Source organism: Chiloscyllium plagiosum, chromosome 19 (assembly GCF_004010195.1).
Source record: "Chiloscyllium plagiosum isolate BGI_BamShark_2017 chromosome 19, ASM401019v2, whole genome shotgun sequence".
Classification (NCBI taxonomy): Eukaryota; Metazoa; Chordata; class Chondrichthyes; order Orectolobiformes; family Hemiscylliidae; genus Chiloscyllium; species Chiloscyllium plagiosum.
The window spans coordinates 26,048,976-26,069,387 of NC_057728.1; the positions used below are offsets into that span (position 1 = coordinate 26,048,976).

Here is a 20,412-nt window from a genome sequence, read left to right on the forward strand (position 1 = left end):
TCACTGAACTGCATTCAGAAGTGGGAACTCAGGCTCAATTTGCTTCAATGAATATGGAAACTAACTGATGCAATTAAGCCAAGGCATTTAATAATGTATTATCCACTAAGAATTAAACATGGGACTTCTTGGTTGAGATGATTAATTACAAATAGAGCAAGGTGTGGGGCAAGACCACACGTTTCAAATGAGCAAGGAGTGAAGATAGATTGATCAACTATTCAGGGTTCAGAGAGAAAAAAAATATCAAACTATGGCATCACAGAGAAACAGGCAAGTGAACTCATGCAATTTATTAAATAATTATTAAGCTATACTGGTAAGGTTTACTTTAAATAAAGCTTATTGGGAGTAACAATCCCTATATAAGCATCTAATGGATAAATAACAATAAAGTTTTAACAATAGTTAGTTAGCTGGTATTAAGGTTGGGCTCAATTATTGGCAAATTGTGAACTATCAGTAAGGTTTATTAATAACAGCAATGATACCATTAACGTGAAGTTATTTCCTTTTATCTGCTGGTTTGACTAATGAAGAAATGGTAGGGTAATCCAACCTCATGGATGCTAATCAACATTGCATGCATTGACAGAATCCCAGGACACCTGTGTGGAAATGTGTTCTGCTGCATCAGCTTGAGCAGCAGCTGGCATCACATGGAGTATCGGGAGGTTAACAGCTACATGGAAGGACATTTTATGACCAACAGGCAGGTAATGCAATAGTCCTCTAAACACATCCCATTTTCCAAGAAATATTTAACTTCAAACACTGCCAAAAGTGATGGTTCACATCCAAGTAACTTGCTGAAACTTTATGAAGTGGTAACTGAGAGGGCGATGAAGGGAAGGCTGGTGACATTGTGTACATGGACTTTCAAACGACATTTGATGCAGTGTTGCTCAACAGACTTGGGGAAAAAGGTTCTAGCTCTTAGAATAAGGAGGACATTAGTAACATGTTTGCAATACTGCTGAGGGATGGGAAATATAAATGTTAAATATGTATTATTCGGACTCCAGGAAGATTGGTATTGGAGCTCTCAGAGGACAGTACTGAGACCATGTTGGGCAGAGTTCAATTTCAAAGTTTTCAGACAACACAACTTGACAGAACTGTAAACTGGGGAAACAGCGCAGAATGTCATAAGGATACGTGCACATTGCACTTTATCTACTGCCTATCTACTCATTCCAGCAATGTGGAGAAAAGTGTAATGCAAAATGCATGGATGGAGAACATAAACTAAAGGCAATTATTCTAGGCAAATGTGCAGGAGCAGACAGATGTGAATATATAAATACACAGGTCATTAACAGGTACAGAGCACTGTTAAATACCTGGATAGGAAAGATTTAGAAGGTTATGAGCGAAATGCAGGGAAATGAGGTTAATGTGGACCGACATTTTGGGTGGCATGGACCAGTTTGGGCCAATGGGCCTGTCTCCGTCCTGTAGGACTTTCTGTAACTAATAAAGCAACAGTATTCTATGCAACATAAATAGGGCATAAAGTACGAGGAGGAGGAAGTTACACTGAACTTAAATATAGAATACTGTCCTGACCATTACTTTACACTACCGCTTTTCTCCAGTGCTAGTTGTATTTATTTCTCTCCTCCTTTTCCCCCTTGAATATTTAATAAATTTGGAATGCTATTAAGGTGGACCTCAGCTGAGTAGTGTACAGTTCTGGATGCCACAGTACTGGAAGGTTTTGATTGCACTGAATAGCATGCAAAAGTAGTTTGAGAGAATAATTATACAGCTGAGGTACTTCCAATTTTCAGCGAGAGGAGGGAGACACAGACGCAAGTGAGCCTTTAGATTCTTGTGATATTGCGATTAGGTATGTGCTGAACCTGTAAAAGGCTGGAAAACTTGCATCTTCCTGGGTCTCCGTTCTTGGCAGGACCTTTGTGCCTGCGTCAATGAGAAGAATTTAAACTATGTGACAAGAGTGTGCCAGCCAAATGACAACATCAGAACACAACTGTGTGTATGTCAATAACTTTTCAAAAAAAATTTGTTTATACTTCATTAAACAGATGGACCTCAAAATAATACAACTGGACAAAATGCTGCTCAACCTCTGAGAGCAAATGAGTTTAGGACATCTGGTCCACAAACAAGGCAAAGTATAACAATGAAAGTCTATAAACACTGACTAAAGGAGATGAATAAATATTTTGCATTAGTCTTCACAGAAGAACACATTAATAGCATTCCAAATTTATTAAATATTCAAGGGGAAAAAGGAGGAGGAGAGAAATAAATGCAACTAGCACTGGAGAAAAGCGGTAGTGTAAAGTAATGGTCGGGACAGGGGAGTTCCCTGGACCTAATGGGTAGCCTCCTCGAATGTTAAAAGAGGTAATTACTAGAGACAATGGATGCACTGGTAGTAATCTTCCATTAATCGTTAGATTGTGGAAAAGTGCTAAAGGATTGGGAAACTGGCAATGAAAAGGAGACAAAAACCCCCCATCTCTATAGGTAAGGTAGCTTAATGTCTTGCTGAAGCTGTAGATTCATTTGCTAAACCGGTTTTTCTCTGCAAATGTTTCATTGCCTCGCTAGGTGACATCATCAGTACATCTTGTTGGTACTTCTGGTTCTGTATATGAGGTCCAGTACAATGTGTCTACTGATTGAACTCCGGTTGAAGTGCCAGGCTCAGACACAGAACCGGAAGTACTGACAAACAGAGACATATACATACCAGTGTTAGGTGCATTAGTCAGGGGTAAATATAAGGTAGGGTATCTAGTCTTATCACTCAATGTGGAGTAGTTGATACATTCTTGTGCAAATCTTTGTGTAGAAACACAGAAGTGTATGGAACATAATTAAAATCTTAAAATGACCAACATAAAAACAAAATAGAAGTTAACATTCCAACCCATGAGTCTGCTCCAAGGCTCACATGTATTCATAATTCCCAACCTGTACAAAACGACAGTTATATTTTCTCACTTTTATGTTTAGAAAAATATACAAAAACAAAGCAGGGTGCAAATTAAAAGCTGCTTAAGGTAGCCAAAATCAAAATAATTAGGTACTTAAACTGATAATGCCAAATATTTAACTGGAAAATTAGCCTGAAAAAAAAATATTCCATTCGTGATAATCTTTTAAGTTGGGAAAAAGTGGTAATTAAAAAGAGCAGCCCAGCAATAAATCTGTGAATCCAAACTCCAATCAAAATATGTATATTAAATACTTGGAGTGAGAAAGTCAGTTTTTAGAGTTGTATAAAGTATTTACCAAAGTAGGAGGAAGAACGAAGAAGAAACAACTAGAATCCAAAAAGATTTCTAACTCAACCAGCAGGTGGCAGATTCAGAACAATGTGGACAAGCACCAAGTAATTATTTATTCCAACACAGGTTAAGAAATAGAAATACATTTAAGAAACAGGAATACATTTGCTGACTGGGAAATAAAACAAATAAATCAAGGTAGCAAGAAGTTCTTTACCTGTATCAGAAAAGGCATATCAGATACAGATTGGAAATCCAAAGAGTTAGAGCATCAAAAAGAAATGTGTTGTTGTGTAAGATAGTAGTCAGATCCTGTTATTAAAGATTGCAAATGCAACACTGTAATTTGGGCTAACTGTTCACTATAGCGAAAATAAACAGGTTAAAAATTTAGAAGTTTTAGAGTTAGATAGATCTTTGTTCCAGCAAAATGGTGATATATTTATGTGATATTATTGATAGCCACTGAAACATGCTGCATTAATTAGTTGGAGCACATAAGGGATTAAGAACAGACTGATTCTTGACTTATTTACACTTCCTGTTCTTAAAAAGTTTCCGATGCTTACCAGGTTATTATACGACTTTTAAGGATCAATATTTGTTAACACTTACCTTACTATCGGTGTTTGCAAATTTTGGGAACATTTTAGCATAGATCTTTTTCTCCAAATCTAATTGTTCTCTTATTTTTTTCTGACAGATTCCAATCTGGACTTTGGCTGCTTTATTTGGATAAAGTTGCACAAGCTTTTGGAAGTTTTCTTTTGCCAGTTCATAATCATTCATAGCAAGTCTCGCCTCACCCATTCTGAAAAGGGCCTTTTCATTGTTTGGATCCAACCCTAATGCCTGAAACAAAAAGTAGAAGCTTCAGTTATAGAGTCACAGAGACGTACAGCACGAACAGACCCTTCGGTCCAACTCGTCCATGCCAACCAGATATCCCAACCCAATCTAGTCCCACCTGCCCCATATCCCTCCAAACTCTTTCTATTCATATACCCATCCAGATGTCTATTAAATGTTGTAATTCTACCAGCCTCCACCACTTCCTCTGGCAGCTCATTCCATACACACACACCATTCTGTGTGAAAAGTTGCCCTTTTGGTCTCTTTTAGATCTTTCCTCTCTCACCCTAAACCTATACCCTCTAGTTCTGGACTCCCCGACCCGAGGGAAAAGACTTTGTCTATTTATCCTATCCATGCCCTCAATTTTATAAACCTCTATAAGGTCACCCCTCAGCCTCCAACACTCCAGGGAAAATAGCCTATTCAATCTCTCCCTATAGCTATCTCATGTGTTTTTTGGCCTCCTGATTTCTCTCAAGTATACTCCTACTGCTTTATACTCCAAGGATTCTCTCGATCTATCCTGTCTATACCTGACATATGCCTCCTACTTTTTCTTAACCAAAACCTCAATTTCTTTAGTCATCCAGCATTCCCTGTACCTACCAGCCTTTCCTTTCACCCTAACAGGAATATATTTTCTGTGGATTCTCGTTATCCTATTTCTGAAGGCTTTCCATTTTCCAGCTGTCCCTTTACCTGCCAACACCTGCCCCCAATCAGCTTTTGAAAGTTGTTGCTTAATACCATCAAAATTGGCCTTTCTCCAATTTAGAACTTCAACATTTAGGTCTGGTCTATCCTTTTCCATCACTATTTTAAAACTAATAGAATTATGGTCGTTGGCCCCAAAGTGCTCCTCAACTGACACCTCAGTCACCTGCCCTGCCTTATTTCCCAAGAATAGGTCATGTTTTGCATCTTGTCTAGTAGGTGCATCCACATACTGAATCAGAAAATTTTCTTGTACACACTTAAATTCCTCCCCTTAACACTGATGAGAATTTCAAGCTCCTTTTATTCTTAATATGCAGAAGTGTTTCTGAAGTTTTCTTAAAAGGTATGATTTGAAACTCTGGGACACGGCCTGAGGTTACTGAATCACCAGCCACCACAAAGTTTCTTTGTATTTATCCTATCAATTTCCCACAATGTCTTAAAATCATTCAACTCATCCCTTTAACTTTCTAAAATTCCATGCAATACAAACTAGTTTGTGTAATCTCTTCTTCAGAACTCTTCCAGTTATTATTTGGATAAATCTACACTGTACCTGCACATCTTCCTCAGATAATATTGTCCAGAACTACAGAGGCTCCAGGTGTAGTCTAACCAGAACTTTGTACAGTTACAACAGGACATATAAATCTAGTTTGCCTTTAGGCATGAATTGCAACATTTATTTTTCCATTTTGATCAATTTTTCCACTTGTTCATTCCACTTTAATGATTTATGTACTGGAATTCTCAAGATAATGTCGAAATGTTCAATACTCATAGCTTTCCATATTTAGAGAGTACTCTAACTTTCATTTTTGGGCTAAAGACAATGATAGCACACTTGCCTACACCAAATCATTTGCTACTGCTCTCCCATATAATCAAGCCTTTTCTTTTTATATGCTTGCACCTACAATATACGTAATGCCTCACATCAATATCTCATTGCAAATTTGAATATGTTTGTTTAATCCCATCAACTCAAATTGTTAAAAAATATAGTAAACAGTTGAGAATCAAGAGATTGATTTAGAATGTTCTTAGTCACATATGTCAGGTGTTACAAGCTCTCATGACTCTCTAATTGCAATTTATATTTCCTAAAGTAAACAGACATTGTTAAGTTATGGACAGCTTTGTTGGAATCCCTGGATATATATATGCCTTACAAAGCCCCCTCCTCACTTCAAATAAGACAATAACAAATAGGATCTCCATGGGTACCCTCCAGTACCAAGATGTCAACATATAAAAGGAACAGAAGTAGACCATTCAGCCGAGCCTGCCATTTTCCCATATTCCTTCCATATACCTGAACACCTATTGATTTCTGTCTTGATCCTGTTCAAAGATTTAAGTTTCCAGGGCTTCTGGGATACAGAACTCCAAAGATTCCACACCTTTGAAGTGATAAAATTCCTCACCTTAAATAGCCTCCCCCTTATTCTGAGATGAAGTTCCTAATTCTCATGTCATCAGGCAGGGGAAACACCCCACATCTACCCTGTCATGTATTTAAGAATTTTAAAAATTTCAAGATCACCCCATATTCTTCAAAACTCTTAAAAATAAAACCTAGTTTCCTGATTCTACTCAAAAAAATTCTGTGATTCCAGGGATTGACCATAAACGAAACATCAAATTGAAATCACATTCCACTTATCATTATATAGAACAAGCTCGATTATCTGAACGAGACAGGAGGGAAGAATTTTGTTTGGGGCTCCTGTTGCAGCGAGAACAGGAACAGGGTTCCCATGGAGACCCTGTTCCTGCTCCCGCTGCCAGCCCAGGCTGCTTGCTGTCGCTGCACTTTTGCTTAAATTTAACAACATTTTTATGAGATTTTGGATAATCCAAAATTCGGATAACCAAGGTTGTTCTGTAGTTGGTTTTCATTATTAGGTGATATAAAGAAGTGTCCTCACCTTTTCACAATTCTCTACAGCTTGCAAATTCTCATCCATTTTTATGTAGCACATAGCAAGGTTAAGATGAGCTGCTAGTCTCAGAGCATTGGATTGTTTTAGATTTTCTTCAGACAATCCATTCTCATGTTCCAGCCAAGATACAATTTTCTTGTAATGGATGGTTGCCTGCTTGTACTTTCCCACCTGACAAAAAAGTTATATAAATTATGCAGTTACAAGGAAAGAACGAACAAGGTTATTTTCAATTCTGTTCACCATTGCTAGTTCTTAAACTTCTACATTCTGTAATCACTCATAACTCAGTAACAGATAACAGCTATTAATGTTCCAACAGTTTATATTGCATACGGAAATGGAAATGGACGTTTACGCCAAACATTAATACTATTTTCTTTTGTGCTCATGCCCTTACAAGTTCTGAATATGAACCTAACAAGTCTTTTCACTGAAATTGCTAATAGACATTTATTTAATCAGGCACCTATTTCAGTGTCATCAACAAATTATACCAGACTTGAGATCACATACAATTTTTGTGCACAAAATCTTTTTTTACATGGCCATGATTTTCAGTCAATACTTTTAAGTGAATAATATAATAAATATTTGCATTGGTTTTCAATTAAATGGGTGTTACAAATATGAAGTTTAAGCTTGTGTTTTGGAACTCTGATTTATGGCAAAACAGAGGAATGAATGGGACCTTCTGACATGGCATGAATCCTTCCTTACAAGCTTTGGCAGTGTGGTTGCTGAAAGCAAGCCCAGTTTCTCTTACTGCGAAGATGATGCAAGATGTCATACCTATACAGAATAGCAAGAAAACTTGTGATAGTTAATAAATAGTCTCCAAATTTCACAGCAAGGTGCTATGAATGTCAAGTTTCTAGGTTATTATGGTTAAATTGTCTATTTAATTCCAAGATAGAGTGAAGTAAGAGGTTCTACAGGACAGTTAGTTGCCATTACTAGCTAAAATCAAGACCAATATAATTCGTATGGCCATGGTGATGGACTTTGAGAGACCGTTAAGTCCGCTGCAAGCCAGCATAATATTATTTACAGGATTTTCTGAGAAAACAGAAGGACAAAATAGTCTCCATCGCTCACTATGCAGATGGGAACTCATCTGGCACTAAAGAGACAAAGTTTGAGAGGATTTAAAGTAAGGCTGCAAGATTCACCTGGCTTTAGCTAGAAAGAGGATTCTCCTGGCTCATCGTTCCTGAAAAACTGAATTTTGGAATTAGAAGTTAACAGGCTGAAAAAGAAAGAATGCCACCATTAGCTGAGGAAGTTTGAACTGGTTCTTGGAGTACTAAGTGGCTACTCAGACAGATTAAGTAAAACTGTGAAGGAGGATTTCAAATTGCTTTAAAGTTAAAAGAGGATTTGTTTTCTGTAGATTAGAATATACAGTATATCTTCTGAAATAGTGTTTAGTTAATGTTGATTTTAGGTAAAATAGAGTCATAGAGATGTACAGAATGGAAACAAGACCCTTCGGTCCAACCTGTCCATGCCAATCAGATATCCCAACCCAATCTAGTCCCACCTGCCAGCATCCAGCCCATATCCCTCCAAACCCTTCCTATTCATATACCCATCCAAATGCCTCTTAAAATGTTGCAATTGTACCAGCCTCCAGCACATCCTCTGGCAGCTCATTCCATACATGAAACACCCTCTGCGTGAAAATGTTGCCCCTTCGGTCTCTTTTATTTCTTTCCCCTCTCACCCTAAACCTATGCCCTCTAGTTCTGGACTCCCCGACCCCAGGGAAAAGACCCTGCCCATTTACCCTATCCATGCCCCTCATAATTTTGTAAACCTCTTAAGGTCACCCCTCAGCCTCCGACGCTCCAGGTAAACAGCCCCAGCCTGTTCAGCCTCTCCCTATAGCTCAAATCCACCAAGCCTGGCAACATCCTTGTAAATCTTTTCTGAACCCTTTCAATCTTGAAATCTGAAATCTTGTACGCTACCAGTCACTAAAAATTCAACATCTTTCGCTTTGAAGAGGTACAGAGGAACCTCGATTATCCAAAGAACACAGGCAGAGTATTTTGTTCGGTTAATCGAAATTCCGGACAATGAATGCCAGATAACATTGTTTAGCCAAGCATTAGGACCTTGCCGGATAATCCGATATTCAGATAATCGAGGCCCCTCTGTAATGGTCTCTTCACAAATCATAACAAGGTGCTAAATAATATGAACATTATCCTGAACATAATTACCATCTCATTAGGGACAAGCAGCATGTTTGAATTTGAGACCCTAGATGTTTACGAGAAGAATAAGACTACCAGATTTATGGTCTTACGGGGTTGGTATTGGGTCCTTTGGCTCCTCTTGATGCACATTAGTGACTGGATCTTGGTGTACAGGGCACTATTTCAAAATGTGCAGCTGAGATAAAATATGGAAGCATTTGAGGGCGGCACGGTGGCACAGTGGTTAGCACTGCTGCCTCACAGCGCCAGGGACCCGGGTTCAATTCCCGACTCAGGCGACTGTCTGTGTGGAGTTTGCACGTTCTCCCCGTGTCTGCGTGGGTTTCCTCCGGGTGCTCCGGTTTCCTCCCACAGTCCAAAGATGTGCAGGTCAGGTGAATTGGCCATGGTAAATGTAGGGGAATGGGTCTGGGTGGGTTGCGCTTCGGCGGGTCGGTGTGGACTTGTTGGGCCGAAGGGCCTGTTTCCACACTGTAAGGAATCTAATCTAATCTAATCATTGTGAAGTGAGAAGGAAAAAGAAAAAGAGTAAAATCTCAAAAGAGCGTAGCTAAGTTGATGGAATTGGGGGATAGGTCCAGGGAACAAGTGGCAGATGAAATTTAATCCTGACATGTCTGAAGTGATTCAGTTTGGTCGAAAGAATGCAGACAGACAAGAGATGACAAAACATACAATTGTAAAGGGGATGGAAGAGCAGAGGGACTTTAGTCTGTGTAATGCATAAATCAAAGGCAGGAAAGGTCAAGAACAAGGTCAGAAAGCACACAACACCAGGTTATAGTTCCAACAGGTTTGTTTGAAATTGTTAGCTTTCGAAGCACTGTTCCTTCATCAGGTGAAATGCATCCGAGTCCAATAACAGCACCTCCACATCATGGCTAGGTCAAGAACAGTTATGGTTAATGCATACGGAATTCTATGCCTTAGCATAAGGGCCACAGATTACATAAAGGGGGATGGAATATTAAATTTCCATAGAATGCTGGTTGGGTCTCAATTGTTATAGTGTCTAGTTCTGGGTACAACACTTTAGAAGAGAGGTAGCACAAACAAGATTTTCTAGAATGACCCCATAGAAGGACTCCAGTTCCACAGATAGATCGGAGAAATTGGGAATACTTTCCTTGGAGAAAGTTGAGTGTTCAGTACAGGCAGTCTAAATCATAAGGGGCTTGGACAGAATAGATAGGGAAAACTGAAAAATTCCACAACAAGATGCTTTAAAGTAATTGGCAAAAGAAGCAAATGCAATAAAGAGAAAAACATTTCATGCAGTGAGTGGTTGAGATTTCTCCATTGATCTTAAATGCAGGGATTGACTAAAACTTGCCCTGGGACAGGTTGGTAAATGATTCCTCCAGAAAGTAATAAGTAAAAAAGATAAACAGGGCATTTTCAAGTTGACAGACTATACCAAGTGGGGTACCATTAAGATCAATGCTGGGGCCTAAACCATTTATAATCTGTATTAATGACTCGGATGAAGAGAACAAAAGTAAAAAAAAATCCATGTTTGTTGATTCATAAGTCAAAAGGACAGAAAAAAGCTGTAAAGAGACAGAGACAGGTTAAGTGAGTGGGCAACAAGTTGACAGATGGAGTGTGGTGTAGGGAAGTGTGAACTTATTCACTTTGATAATAGGAATAGAAAAGCAGAGTATTTTAAAAGGTATGAAAATGTTAATGTTCAGAGGGAGTTGGTACACTGGTACAAGGAACAAAAATGTTAGTGACAGTGAACAATTAAAAAGGCAAACAGCTTTTATTACAAAGGGACTGGAGTTTAAGAATAAGGAAGTCCTTATTACACTTGCATAGGGCTTTGGTCAGAGGATAGTGGGAATACTGCACAGTTTGTTCAAATGTTTTGATTAAAGGAAGCCTGTGCATGCACAGCAAAGGTTCACTCCATCTGCTCCATGCTAGTTTCTCATTATACAAAAACCCAGAGTAAGCTGAACCTACACTCTCTAGAGGTTAGAATAGAATTCACCAACCCAGAGAATTGCAGATGTTCCATTGTTAAATATATTTAGGGCAGAGAAAGACAGACTGTTGATTCATCAGAGAATCAAGAGATAGTGTGTGTAGAAATGGAGTTGAAAATGAATATCTATGATCATACTCAATTCAGAGTACTGACTACTCCAGCTCCTATTTCTTAGATTCTTGCATTTGGTCAAAATCATTCCACAGACTAGATTTTCTTGCACAAATCTTCACCTTGATGTCACAAATAGACTGTAAGAAGAGGCTGTACTTTCAATTATAAAAAGGTTATTAGTTGAAGCATGACCACTGCAATTGCACCAAAGATATGAACAGGAGGCTGCATCTACAGGGAATCCTATTAAAAGGCCTGCGAGGAACTAGTGCTCTATTAATAGCTCAGATCAAGAACTCAACAGATATGGGTAATGATAGCGAGAAAACCTGGAAAGGGCCACTTTATTTTTTTTCTAAATTTCAGGTGAAGCCTGCACACGATAATCCAACAAATAAAAACAAAAGTGATACTTCCTTTGAAGAGGAGGAGGATACAGGAAAACATGTTTAAGAGGTTTAATTGGAAGCACACTAACTTTCGGAGAGCTGCTCCTTCATCAGGTGATTATGGAGGACACAATTAGAGTCATAGAGATGTACAGCATGGAAACAAACTCTTCGAACCAAACCATCCATGCCAACCAGACATCCCAACCCAATCTAGTTCCACTGCCAGCACCCGGCCCACCGGCCCATATCCCTCCAAACCCTTCCTATTCATTAACCCATCCAAATGTGTCTTAAATGTTGCAATTGTACCGGCCTCCACCACGTGGAGCTCATTCCATACACGTACCACCCTCTGCATGAAAAGGTTGTCCCTTAGATCTCTTTTATATTTTTCCCCTCTCACCCTAAACCTATGCCCTCTAGTTCTGGACTCCCCGACCCCAGGGAAAAGACCTTGCCTATTTATCCTATCCATGCCCCACATAATCTTGTAAACCTCTATACGGTCAACCCTCAGCCTCCGACACCCCAGGGAAAACAGCCCCAGCTTGTTCAGCCTCTCCCAGTAGCTCAGATCCTCCAACCCTGTCAACATCCTTGTAAATCTTTTCTGAACCCTTTCAAGTTTCACATCTTTCCAATAGAACGGAGACCAGAACTGCACGCAATATTCCAACAGTGGCCTAACCAATGTCTTGTACAGCCGCAACATGACCTCCCAACTCGTGTACTCAATACTCTGACCAATAAAGGAAAGCATACCAAACACCTTCTTCACTATCCTATATCTGTGACACCACTTTCAAGGAGCTATGAACCTGCACTCCAAGGTCTCTTTGTTCAGCAACACTCCCTAGGACCTTACCATGAAGTGGATAAGTCCTGCTAAGATTTGCTTTCCCAAAATGCAGCACCTCACATTTATCTGAATTAAACTCCATCTGCCACTTCTCAGCCCATTGGCACAACCGGACCAGATCCTGTTGTAATCGGAGGTAACCCTCTTCGCTGTCCACTACACCTCCAATTTTGGTGTCATTTGCAAACTTACTGACTGTATTTCTTATGCTCGCATCTACATCATTTATGTAAAATGACAAAAAGTAGAGGACCCAGCAACCGATCCTTGTGGCACTCCACTGGTCACAGGCCTCCAGTCTGAAAAACAAACCCTCCACCACCACCCTTTGTCTTCTACCTTTGAGCCAGTTCTGTATCCAAATGGCTAGCTCTCCCTGTATTCCATGAGATCTAACCTTGCTAATCAGTCTCCCATGGGGAACCTTGTCGAACCCCTTACTGAAGTCCATATAGATCACATCTACTGCTCGGTCCTCATCAATCTTCTTTGTTACTTCTTCAAAAAACTCAATCAAGTTTGTGAGACATGATTTCCCACGCACAAAGCCATGTTGACTATCCCGAACCAGTCCTTGCCTTTCCAAATACATGTACATCCTGTCCCTCAGGATTCCCTCCAACAACTTGCCCACCAACGAGGTCAGGCTCACCAGTCAATAGTTCCCTGGCTTGTCTTTACTGCCTTTCTTAAACAAGGGCATCACGTTTACCAACCTCCAGTCTTCCGGCTCCTCACCTGTGACTATCGATGATACAAAATATCTCAACAAGAGGCCCAGCAATCACTTCTCAGCTTCCCACAGAGTTCTCAGGTACACCTAATCAGGTCCTGGGGATTTATCCACTTTTAACGGTTTCAAGACATCCAGCACTTCCTCCTCTGTAATCTGGACATTTTGCAAGATGTCACCATCTATTTACCTACAGTCTATCTCTTCCATATTCTTTTCCACAGTAAATACTGATGCAAAATATTCATTTAGTATCTCCCACATTTTCTGTGGCTCCACACAAAGGCTGATCTTTGAGGGGCCCTATTCTCTCCCTAGTTACCCTTTTGTCCTTAACATATTTGTAAAACCCTTTGGATTCTCCTTAATTCTATTTGCCAAAGCTATCCCATGTCCCCGTTTTTCCCTCCTGCTTTCCCTGATTGCCATGCATTCATCTGCTCAATCCTCCTATTTCTGCTCTCACTAGCTTGCAGCACCGGGAGTAATCCAGATATTACTACCCTTGAGGACCTCCTTTTTAAATTTCTGCCTAACTCTCTGTAATCTCCCTTCAGAGTCTCAACCTTTTCCCTTCCAATGTCGTTGGCTCCAATGTGGACAATGACCTCCTGCTGGCCCCTCTCCCCCGTGAGAACATTCTGCACCCTCTCTGAGACATTCTTGATCCTGACACCAGGGAAACACCACACCATTCTGCTTTATCTCTGCTGGCCAGAGAAACGTCTGTCTGTACCTCTGACTACAGAATCCCCTCACACAATTGATCTCTTGGAAGCCGACGTACCCCTCATTGCATTAGAGCCATTCTCAATACCAGAAACTTGGCTGTTCGTGCTACATTCCCCTGAAAATCCATCACCCCCTACATTTTCCAAAACCACACACCTGTTTGAAATGGGTATATCCACAAAAGACTCCTGCCCTAGGTGCTGACCTCTCTCACCCTTCCTGGAGTTAACCCATCTATGTGACTGTATCTGAGACTTTCCCCTGTCCCTATAACTGCCATCCATCACATACTGTTGCTGTTGCAAATTCCTCATTGCTTCTATCTGTCTCTCCAACCGATCCACTCGATCTGATCGGATTCGCATCCAACAGCATTTATAGCAGATATAATCCGCAGTAACCCTTAAACTCTCTTTAAACTCCCACATCTGACAAGAAGTACATATCACTGCAAAAGCCATTTTTGCTCTTTCACAATCTACAGACCCAGAAAATAACACCGTCTTATTCATCTACAAACACTGCCCTAGGTTCAATTAATAGCTATGGCTTGTATTTTAAGTTTAATCAAGAGACTTATCTCCAAAAACATATAATCAAGAAAGAATCCACTATACTCATTACTGCAGCCTTTCTCTTGGACAGTCTTAAAACAAGAATTAACTTATCCGATTCTGTGCTGTGAACTTCGACCGACAGTTCCTCCAAGATTAGTTGTGAATTTCACTGTTTGTTAATTTTCCCAGATGCACTCCGATGTCCAGTGATACACGAATTCAAACAGCAAAGGCAGTAACTGTGCAGGTTTTCTCTCTCTCTCTCTCCTGCACTGTCCTCACCATGTGCTTCTTTTGTCTGCTCTTCTCCCTTTTAAACTCCTATTGTTTTGATTTTTTCCCCCCCCAAAGTTCCAAAACAATGCAACAGCATTGTAAGGCACAGAATTTAACAAAAATTTACAGTGTGATGTAACTGAAATTATACATTGAAAAATACCTTGATTATCTGTTGAGTCTTACATCTGTTTGAATACGATCGTTTCACTTCTTTAATGTGTAAATCACAAAAACTTTTTTTTAAAAATGGCTGCATTCTCAGGTTAACTGTAACAATTGGTGTTAGCTGGACAATATGTTGAAGGTGTTAGCCCCGTGTTCTCTGTCTATGCCATGATGTTTAGATTGATTCTAATCTACAATATGAGATAACAGAGTTTTACATGAATTTGTGTAGTCTTTGAGCAAAGTACAATGTAACTGTGCAAGTACAAATTCACCCCACAAAATATGTGTGCATGTGGGTCTTTGGATCTATCTGTGTGTGTCTGTCTGTCTGGGTTGGGGGTTGTGAGGAGGCTACGGCAACGGATGAATGGGCACCTCAAAACCATCAGAAGTGTTCCTTCCCAGTTGGGGAACACTTCGGCAGTCCAGGACATTCGGCTGAGCATCCTCCAAGGTGGACGTCGGGACAGGCAGCAGCAAAACGTGGCCGAGGAGAGGCTGATAGGTAAGCTGCATACACATAGGGAGGGCCTCAGCCTGGACCTTGGGTTCATGTGACACTACAGGTGACCACCTTTGCAACACATACACACACACCCTCTCAGAGACTTCGACCACTCTACACTCATGCACACACATATAGACACTCTCTCTCTCTCACACAACCCCCAACCCAGACAGACACACACACACACACAGACTTACATGCACACATATTTTGTGGGGTGAATTTGTACTTGCAGAGTTACATTGTACTTTGCTCAAAAACTGCATGAATTCATGTAAAACTCTGTTATTTCACTTTTTAAATTAGAATCAATCTAAACATCATGGCATAGACAGAACACAGGGGTTAACACCTTCAACATATTGTCTAGCTAACACCAATTGTTACAGTTAACCAGAGAATGCAACTTTAAAAAAAAGGTTTTGTGATTTACACATGAAAGAAGTGAAACTATCACAGTATTCAAACAGGTGAAAGACTCAACAGACAATCAAGATACTTTTCAATGCATAATTTCAGTTACATCGTACTGTAAATTTTTGCAATAAATTCTGTGCCTTACAATAGTGTCCTCCACAATCACCTGATGAAGGAGCAGCGCTCCAAAAGCTAGTGTTTCCAATTAAACCTGTTGGACTATAACCTGGTGTTGTGTGATTTTTAACTTTGTACACCCCAGTCCAACACCGGCATCTCCAAATCATGTTTATTTGTAATTTGTTACCTTGAAATACACCGTCCCCTTCTCTTTAACAATGGCAGACTGTTCCAATTTCTCATCAATGTTCATCTCCCAAGACTCTTTAGCCTGATAAAATGTTTAAAAAAAATTGGAAGATAACTACAGGGTAACCAGTCATAGACTTGCTCCAAATAGAATGAGTTATGGAAAAGAAAACAAAATACTACTTCAAGAATTCAGTTTATTGGTAATTATCCAGTAACGTATGCTGGAAGTGCACAAATATCAACTTTAGGCAAGAACAAAAACAACATTGATACCCTAACACAGTTTAACACAAGAAGTGAACGTTGACCATCCAGCATCATCAAACCCTACCACCAGCTTCCTCACTTTAGATGAACACTTTCATGGATGGTTGTCCCCAACTTGCCATAAAATAGAGCTTCAGGTGAAGCATTTCTTTAGCCTTGACTCCCCAAAAGAACAATGCTGTTACAGTGCAGAATTAATCTGGTCACCACATATCAGTTACAGTGCTGAAGATGCTTTGAAACAGCAGCAGAATGACTGCTGGCACCAGTCAATCATTAATATGGTCCTTTCTTACCTTTTCAAAGTTTTTCAATACAATTTCATATACCAGGTTTGCACTTGGAGGAACATTCAATTTTGGATTTCCTGCTTCGCCAAATCCGTACCTATATGAACAACACTAGGTGAAAGAAATATTCGAAATAATCACCTATAAATCTATTATTTTATTTATAATTACCGTTTACCTTTATTTCACCCAGCTCATCCTCATCTTTCATAAAATGAAATCCAAATAGTCAAAATTATATCATAGTTCTCAGGTCTCTATATTCTTCTATCCAGCTTGGCTAATAATTCCAGTTTCAACAGATCAATACCCTTTTAAGCTTCATCAAGGCACAAAGCCTCCAGCATTAATGCAGCACTATGGTTGTATTTATTCATCTTATTTCATCAATGGAACTACTTCGCAAATGTGTTCTTTCAATTCTTTAAAGTCAGTCTTTTTCAGATGTCTTACAGGTCCAATAAATACTATTTATTAATCTTCAATGAGATTCTGGGCAAGATGACAGCTCAATAACTACACCTTCAGGACACAGTCAATGCTCACTTTCCATTTTGCTATCTGTAGATTGTAGCTGGCAGGTTTCCTGCAGCCACTCAAAAGGTTTTACCTGGATGTCCACCAACTTTAATTTTGTTAATTATCATCAATGCCAGGCTCAGTCAAATGTTGCCTTGATGTTGAAGGCAGTTATTTGTGCCACCAACTATAGTTAAGGTAGCATTCCATGTATAACTGAACTAGCAATCCAGAGACAAGCAAAATTCCAGAGGAATTTAAATTCAGTTCACTAAATAAACTGACTAAGGCCTATAAAAGCGTGCAAAAATGTGATTGATATCTGTCCACTAACAAATGACCTAACAAGTCAGTTAGTTTCATAAAAATCACTACAAAAAGAAACTAATGAATAAAGCTGAAGGACTACGCTGTATCAACAGAAACACTAGACATGGTTTAGTTTGGTTGACCCTGCAAAGTATTTATTTACAACTGAGCACTTGTGCCATAATTAGAACTGTCCTATAATAGGTAAACAGTTCTGCTCACCAAATGATATCTTATAGCCAATGTTCTGACTCCATTATTATCCCTGTATACAACCGGTCTCACTGACAGATTCATTAAAAATGATGGCACGATAAGAGGCTCAAAGTTCTGAGCATTAAAATACATGAAGCATTAAACTACAGACAAAGAATCTTGGAGTTGATTACCATTTATCACCCTCCCAAGGTTTCTTGTAGCCCTCCATTTAAAACATCACTTGAGAAAACCACTGAAGGTAGCAAGGAAACAATGTAATCTGGCTAAGATACACCAGTCAGCAAAAGGTGATACTGACAGGTTCACTATTGACTAACTGGCTAAATCCAAAGGTTAATTCTCAGGTAGAAAAAAAAAGAGACAGGACACAAACATGAGAAAAAAAAAAACTATACTTTGTCCTTAAAAAACGTTATGTACAGGTCATAACAGTATTGGCAGTGTGTCCATTGTACAGTCCGTATGGAAGCAAAGCCCTGATTTTACAATGAGATTTGAACCACCAACATGGTGCTAAACAGGATTAATTTAGAACAGATCTTGCAGTTCAAAAGTGAGATGCTGCTAGTCAGTTGTATTAGACAATAACCTGCAACCGCCTGGCACATTTCTTCACATTAAGCAGGAGGATTAAAACTGTTTCAACAATCAATGCTAGAAACAACATGAAGCATGCCGAAAAATGAGATGACAACCTGGCAAACTACAAAAGAGCATGCTCACTAAACAGGGAGAGCAGCATGTTACAGTTACGAAAGCCCAAAATCAAAAGATCTGATCAAAGTTCTCCATTTGCCATAATGATAGTAAACAACTAAGCATCTAATGAAAGGACAAAGCTCCATGAGCAGCAATGATGACACATTGCAACCAATTGTGTGCGGAAGGCTCCAAGTATTTCACAGCCTCCTTGTGCCAATTACCACCAATATAAATGTTAGTCTTCACGCAATTTCATCTCTTCACATAGTCACCAAAACATTGATGGCCATGAATCAACATTGATAATGAGTCAGTGCAGTGAGGTTAAAATCAACTAGATGAAAGTGAGAACCGCAGATGCTGGAGACTAAAGTCGTGAGTGTGGTGCTGGAAAAGCTCAGCAGGTCAGGCAGTATCCCAGGAGCAGGAGAATAAACATTTCGGACAAAAGCTCTTCATTAGGAATCAGGATTCCTGATGAAGGGCTTTTGCCCGAAGTCTATTCTCCTGCCCCTGGGATGCTGCCTGACCTGCTGGGCTTTTCCAGCACCACACTGGCTATTGATAAAGAGTCAGACAGTAGTCCAGCTGTAATGTAGCAGGCTCATACCCCAGAATCAATCAATCAATCAATCAATCTCTAAATGAGTACAGTCGCGTTTACTTCTACTAAATAAAATGGAAAAGTGTAGACACAGTAGGCCAAACAATCTGTCCAAATACCACTCCAGTGCACTCTCAAAGTAATGTATTATTCAACAGTACTGTACTCACCAATCAATTTTTTCCCCCCCTATCTGAGGTGACCCTGTTCCAGACTTCACATCTCTAATTATTTAGTGATACTAATTGTATACTGAATCATCAATATTTCGCCCTCATTCGTCATAAGTAGCAAATGCATTGCTCTGTATGTTGTTCCACCATCTGGCATCAGCAAATTAAACTCACTCTCTTTCCTACTGATAGTTTTCTCAGCAGATTATTTTCTTCAGTCTTTCTTCAACCTAAAAACTTAACAGTTTATTAAAACCACACCTGAGATGACCACATTTATTTACTGGATTTTTTTGTTTGTTCTCTTATCTCTTTCCATCTTGGGTTTTTACCTGGGTTTTCCAATAAACATACTCAGTTATTGTTTTGAGCAGGACAGCAAATAAGTGGTCTCTAAAAAGGTGCTATATTTAAACTTACTTTGGTTTTAACGATATAACAGCCTCTTCTCCCTTTTCCATTTCTTGCAATGCCTTCTCAATTCCTGGTGGAACATTGTGTTCTTCACCATCTCCAATAATAAATGATAGATCTCGATTATCGAAGACAGCACCCTGGTATTTACCTTCCAAATGGACTGAAATAAAAGAATTAAAATATCGAATGAGCATTGGTCCAAAACAGAGACACCTCAGCAGCTCCACTGCTTTACAAGATATTTCACATTCTGCTTCATTCTTGTGGCCTGCACTCGAATGTAATTCATTCAAGTTGGAGTTCAGTTCTAGCAACTGATTAAAACATTACTAATTTTTAATCTTTTCCACGTCTGCAAAGCGTTGGTTTTCTCAATAAATCATCTGTCTACCAAAACATTGCATGAATGTAATCATCTGACAGCATTTTATACATAGGCACAGTCAACAAGATGCTAAGTAATTAGATTAGATTACTTACAGTGTGGAAACAGGCCCGAAGAGCAACCCACCCAGACCCATTCCCCTACACCTAACACTAAGGGCAATTTAGCACAGCCACTTCACCTAACCTGCACACTTTTGGATTGTGGGAGGAAACCGGAGCACCTGGAGGAAACCCACACAAACACGGGGAGAATGTGCAAACTCCACACAGACAGTTGCCAGAGGTGGGAATTGAACCCGGGTCCCTGGCGCTGTGAGGCAGCAGTGCTAACACCGTGCCACCGACCAATCAAAATATCAAAAATATTAGATTGACTAATGCAAAAAAGGCAACCATTTGTATACAGAAAATCTATAAATAGTAGAATTCACTGAGCAGTGACTTTACGTACA

The 20,412-nt window shown here is 39.6% G+C and overlaps 1 protein-coding gene across 5 annotated transcripts in view; it reads right to left on the reverse strand.

Moving 5' to 3' along the window:
* LOC122559612 (peptidyl-prolyl cis-trans isomerase FKBP4-like) overlaps positions 1 to 20,412 on the reverse strand; it is a 53,729-nt gene that overhangs the window by 3,821 nt on the left and 29,496 nt on the right. For all 5 annotated transcript variants that reach the window (XM_043709396.1, XM_043709398.1, XM_043709399.1 and 2 more), the window contains 5 exons: positions 19,577 to 19,733; positions 16,637 to 16,727; positions 16,069 to 16,152; positions 6,770 to 6,955; positions 3,882 to 4,118 (listed from right to left, as the gene is read on the reverse strand). In XM_043709396.1, coding sequence (XP_043565331.1) covers positions 3,882 to 4,118; positions 6,770 to 6,955; positions 16,069 to 16,152; positions 16,637 to 16,727; positions 19,577 to 19,733 — 755 coding nt within the window. The remainder of the gene's footprint in view (positions 1 to 3,881; positions 4,119 to 6,769; positions 6,956 to 16,068; positions 16,153 to 16,636; positions 16,728 to 19,576; positions 19,734 to 20,412) is intronic.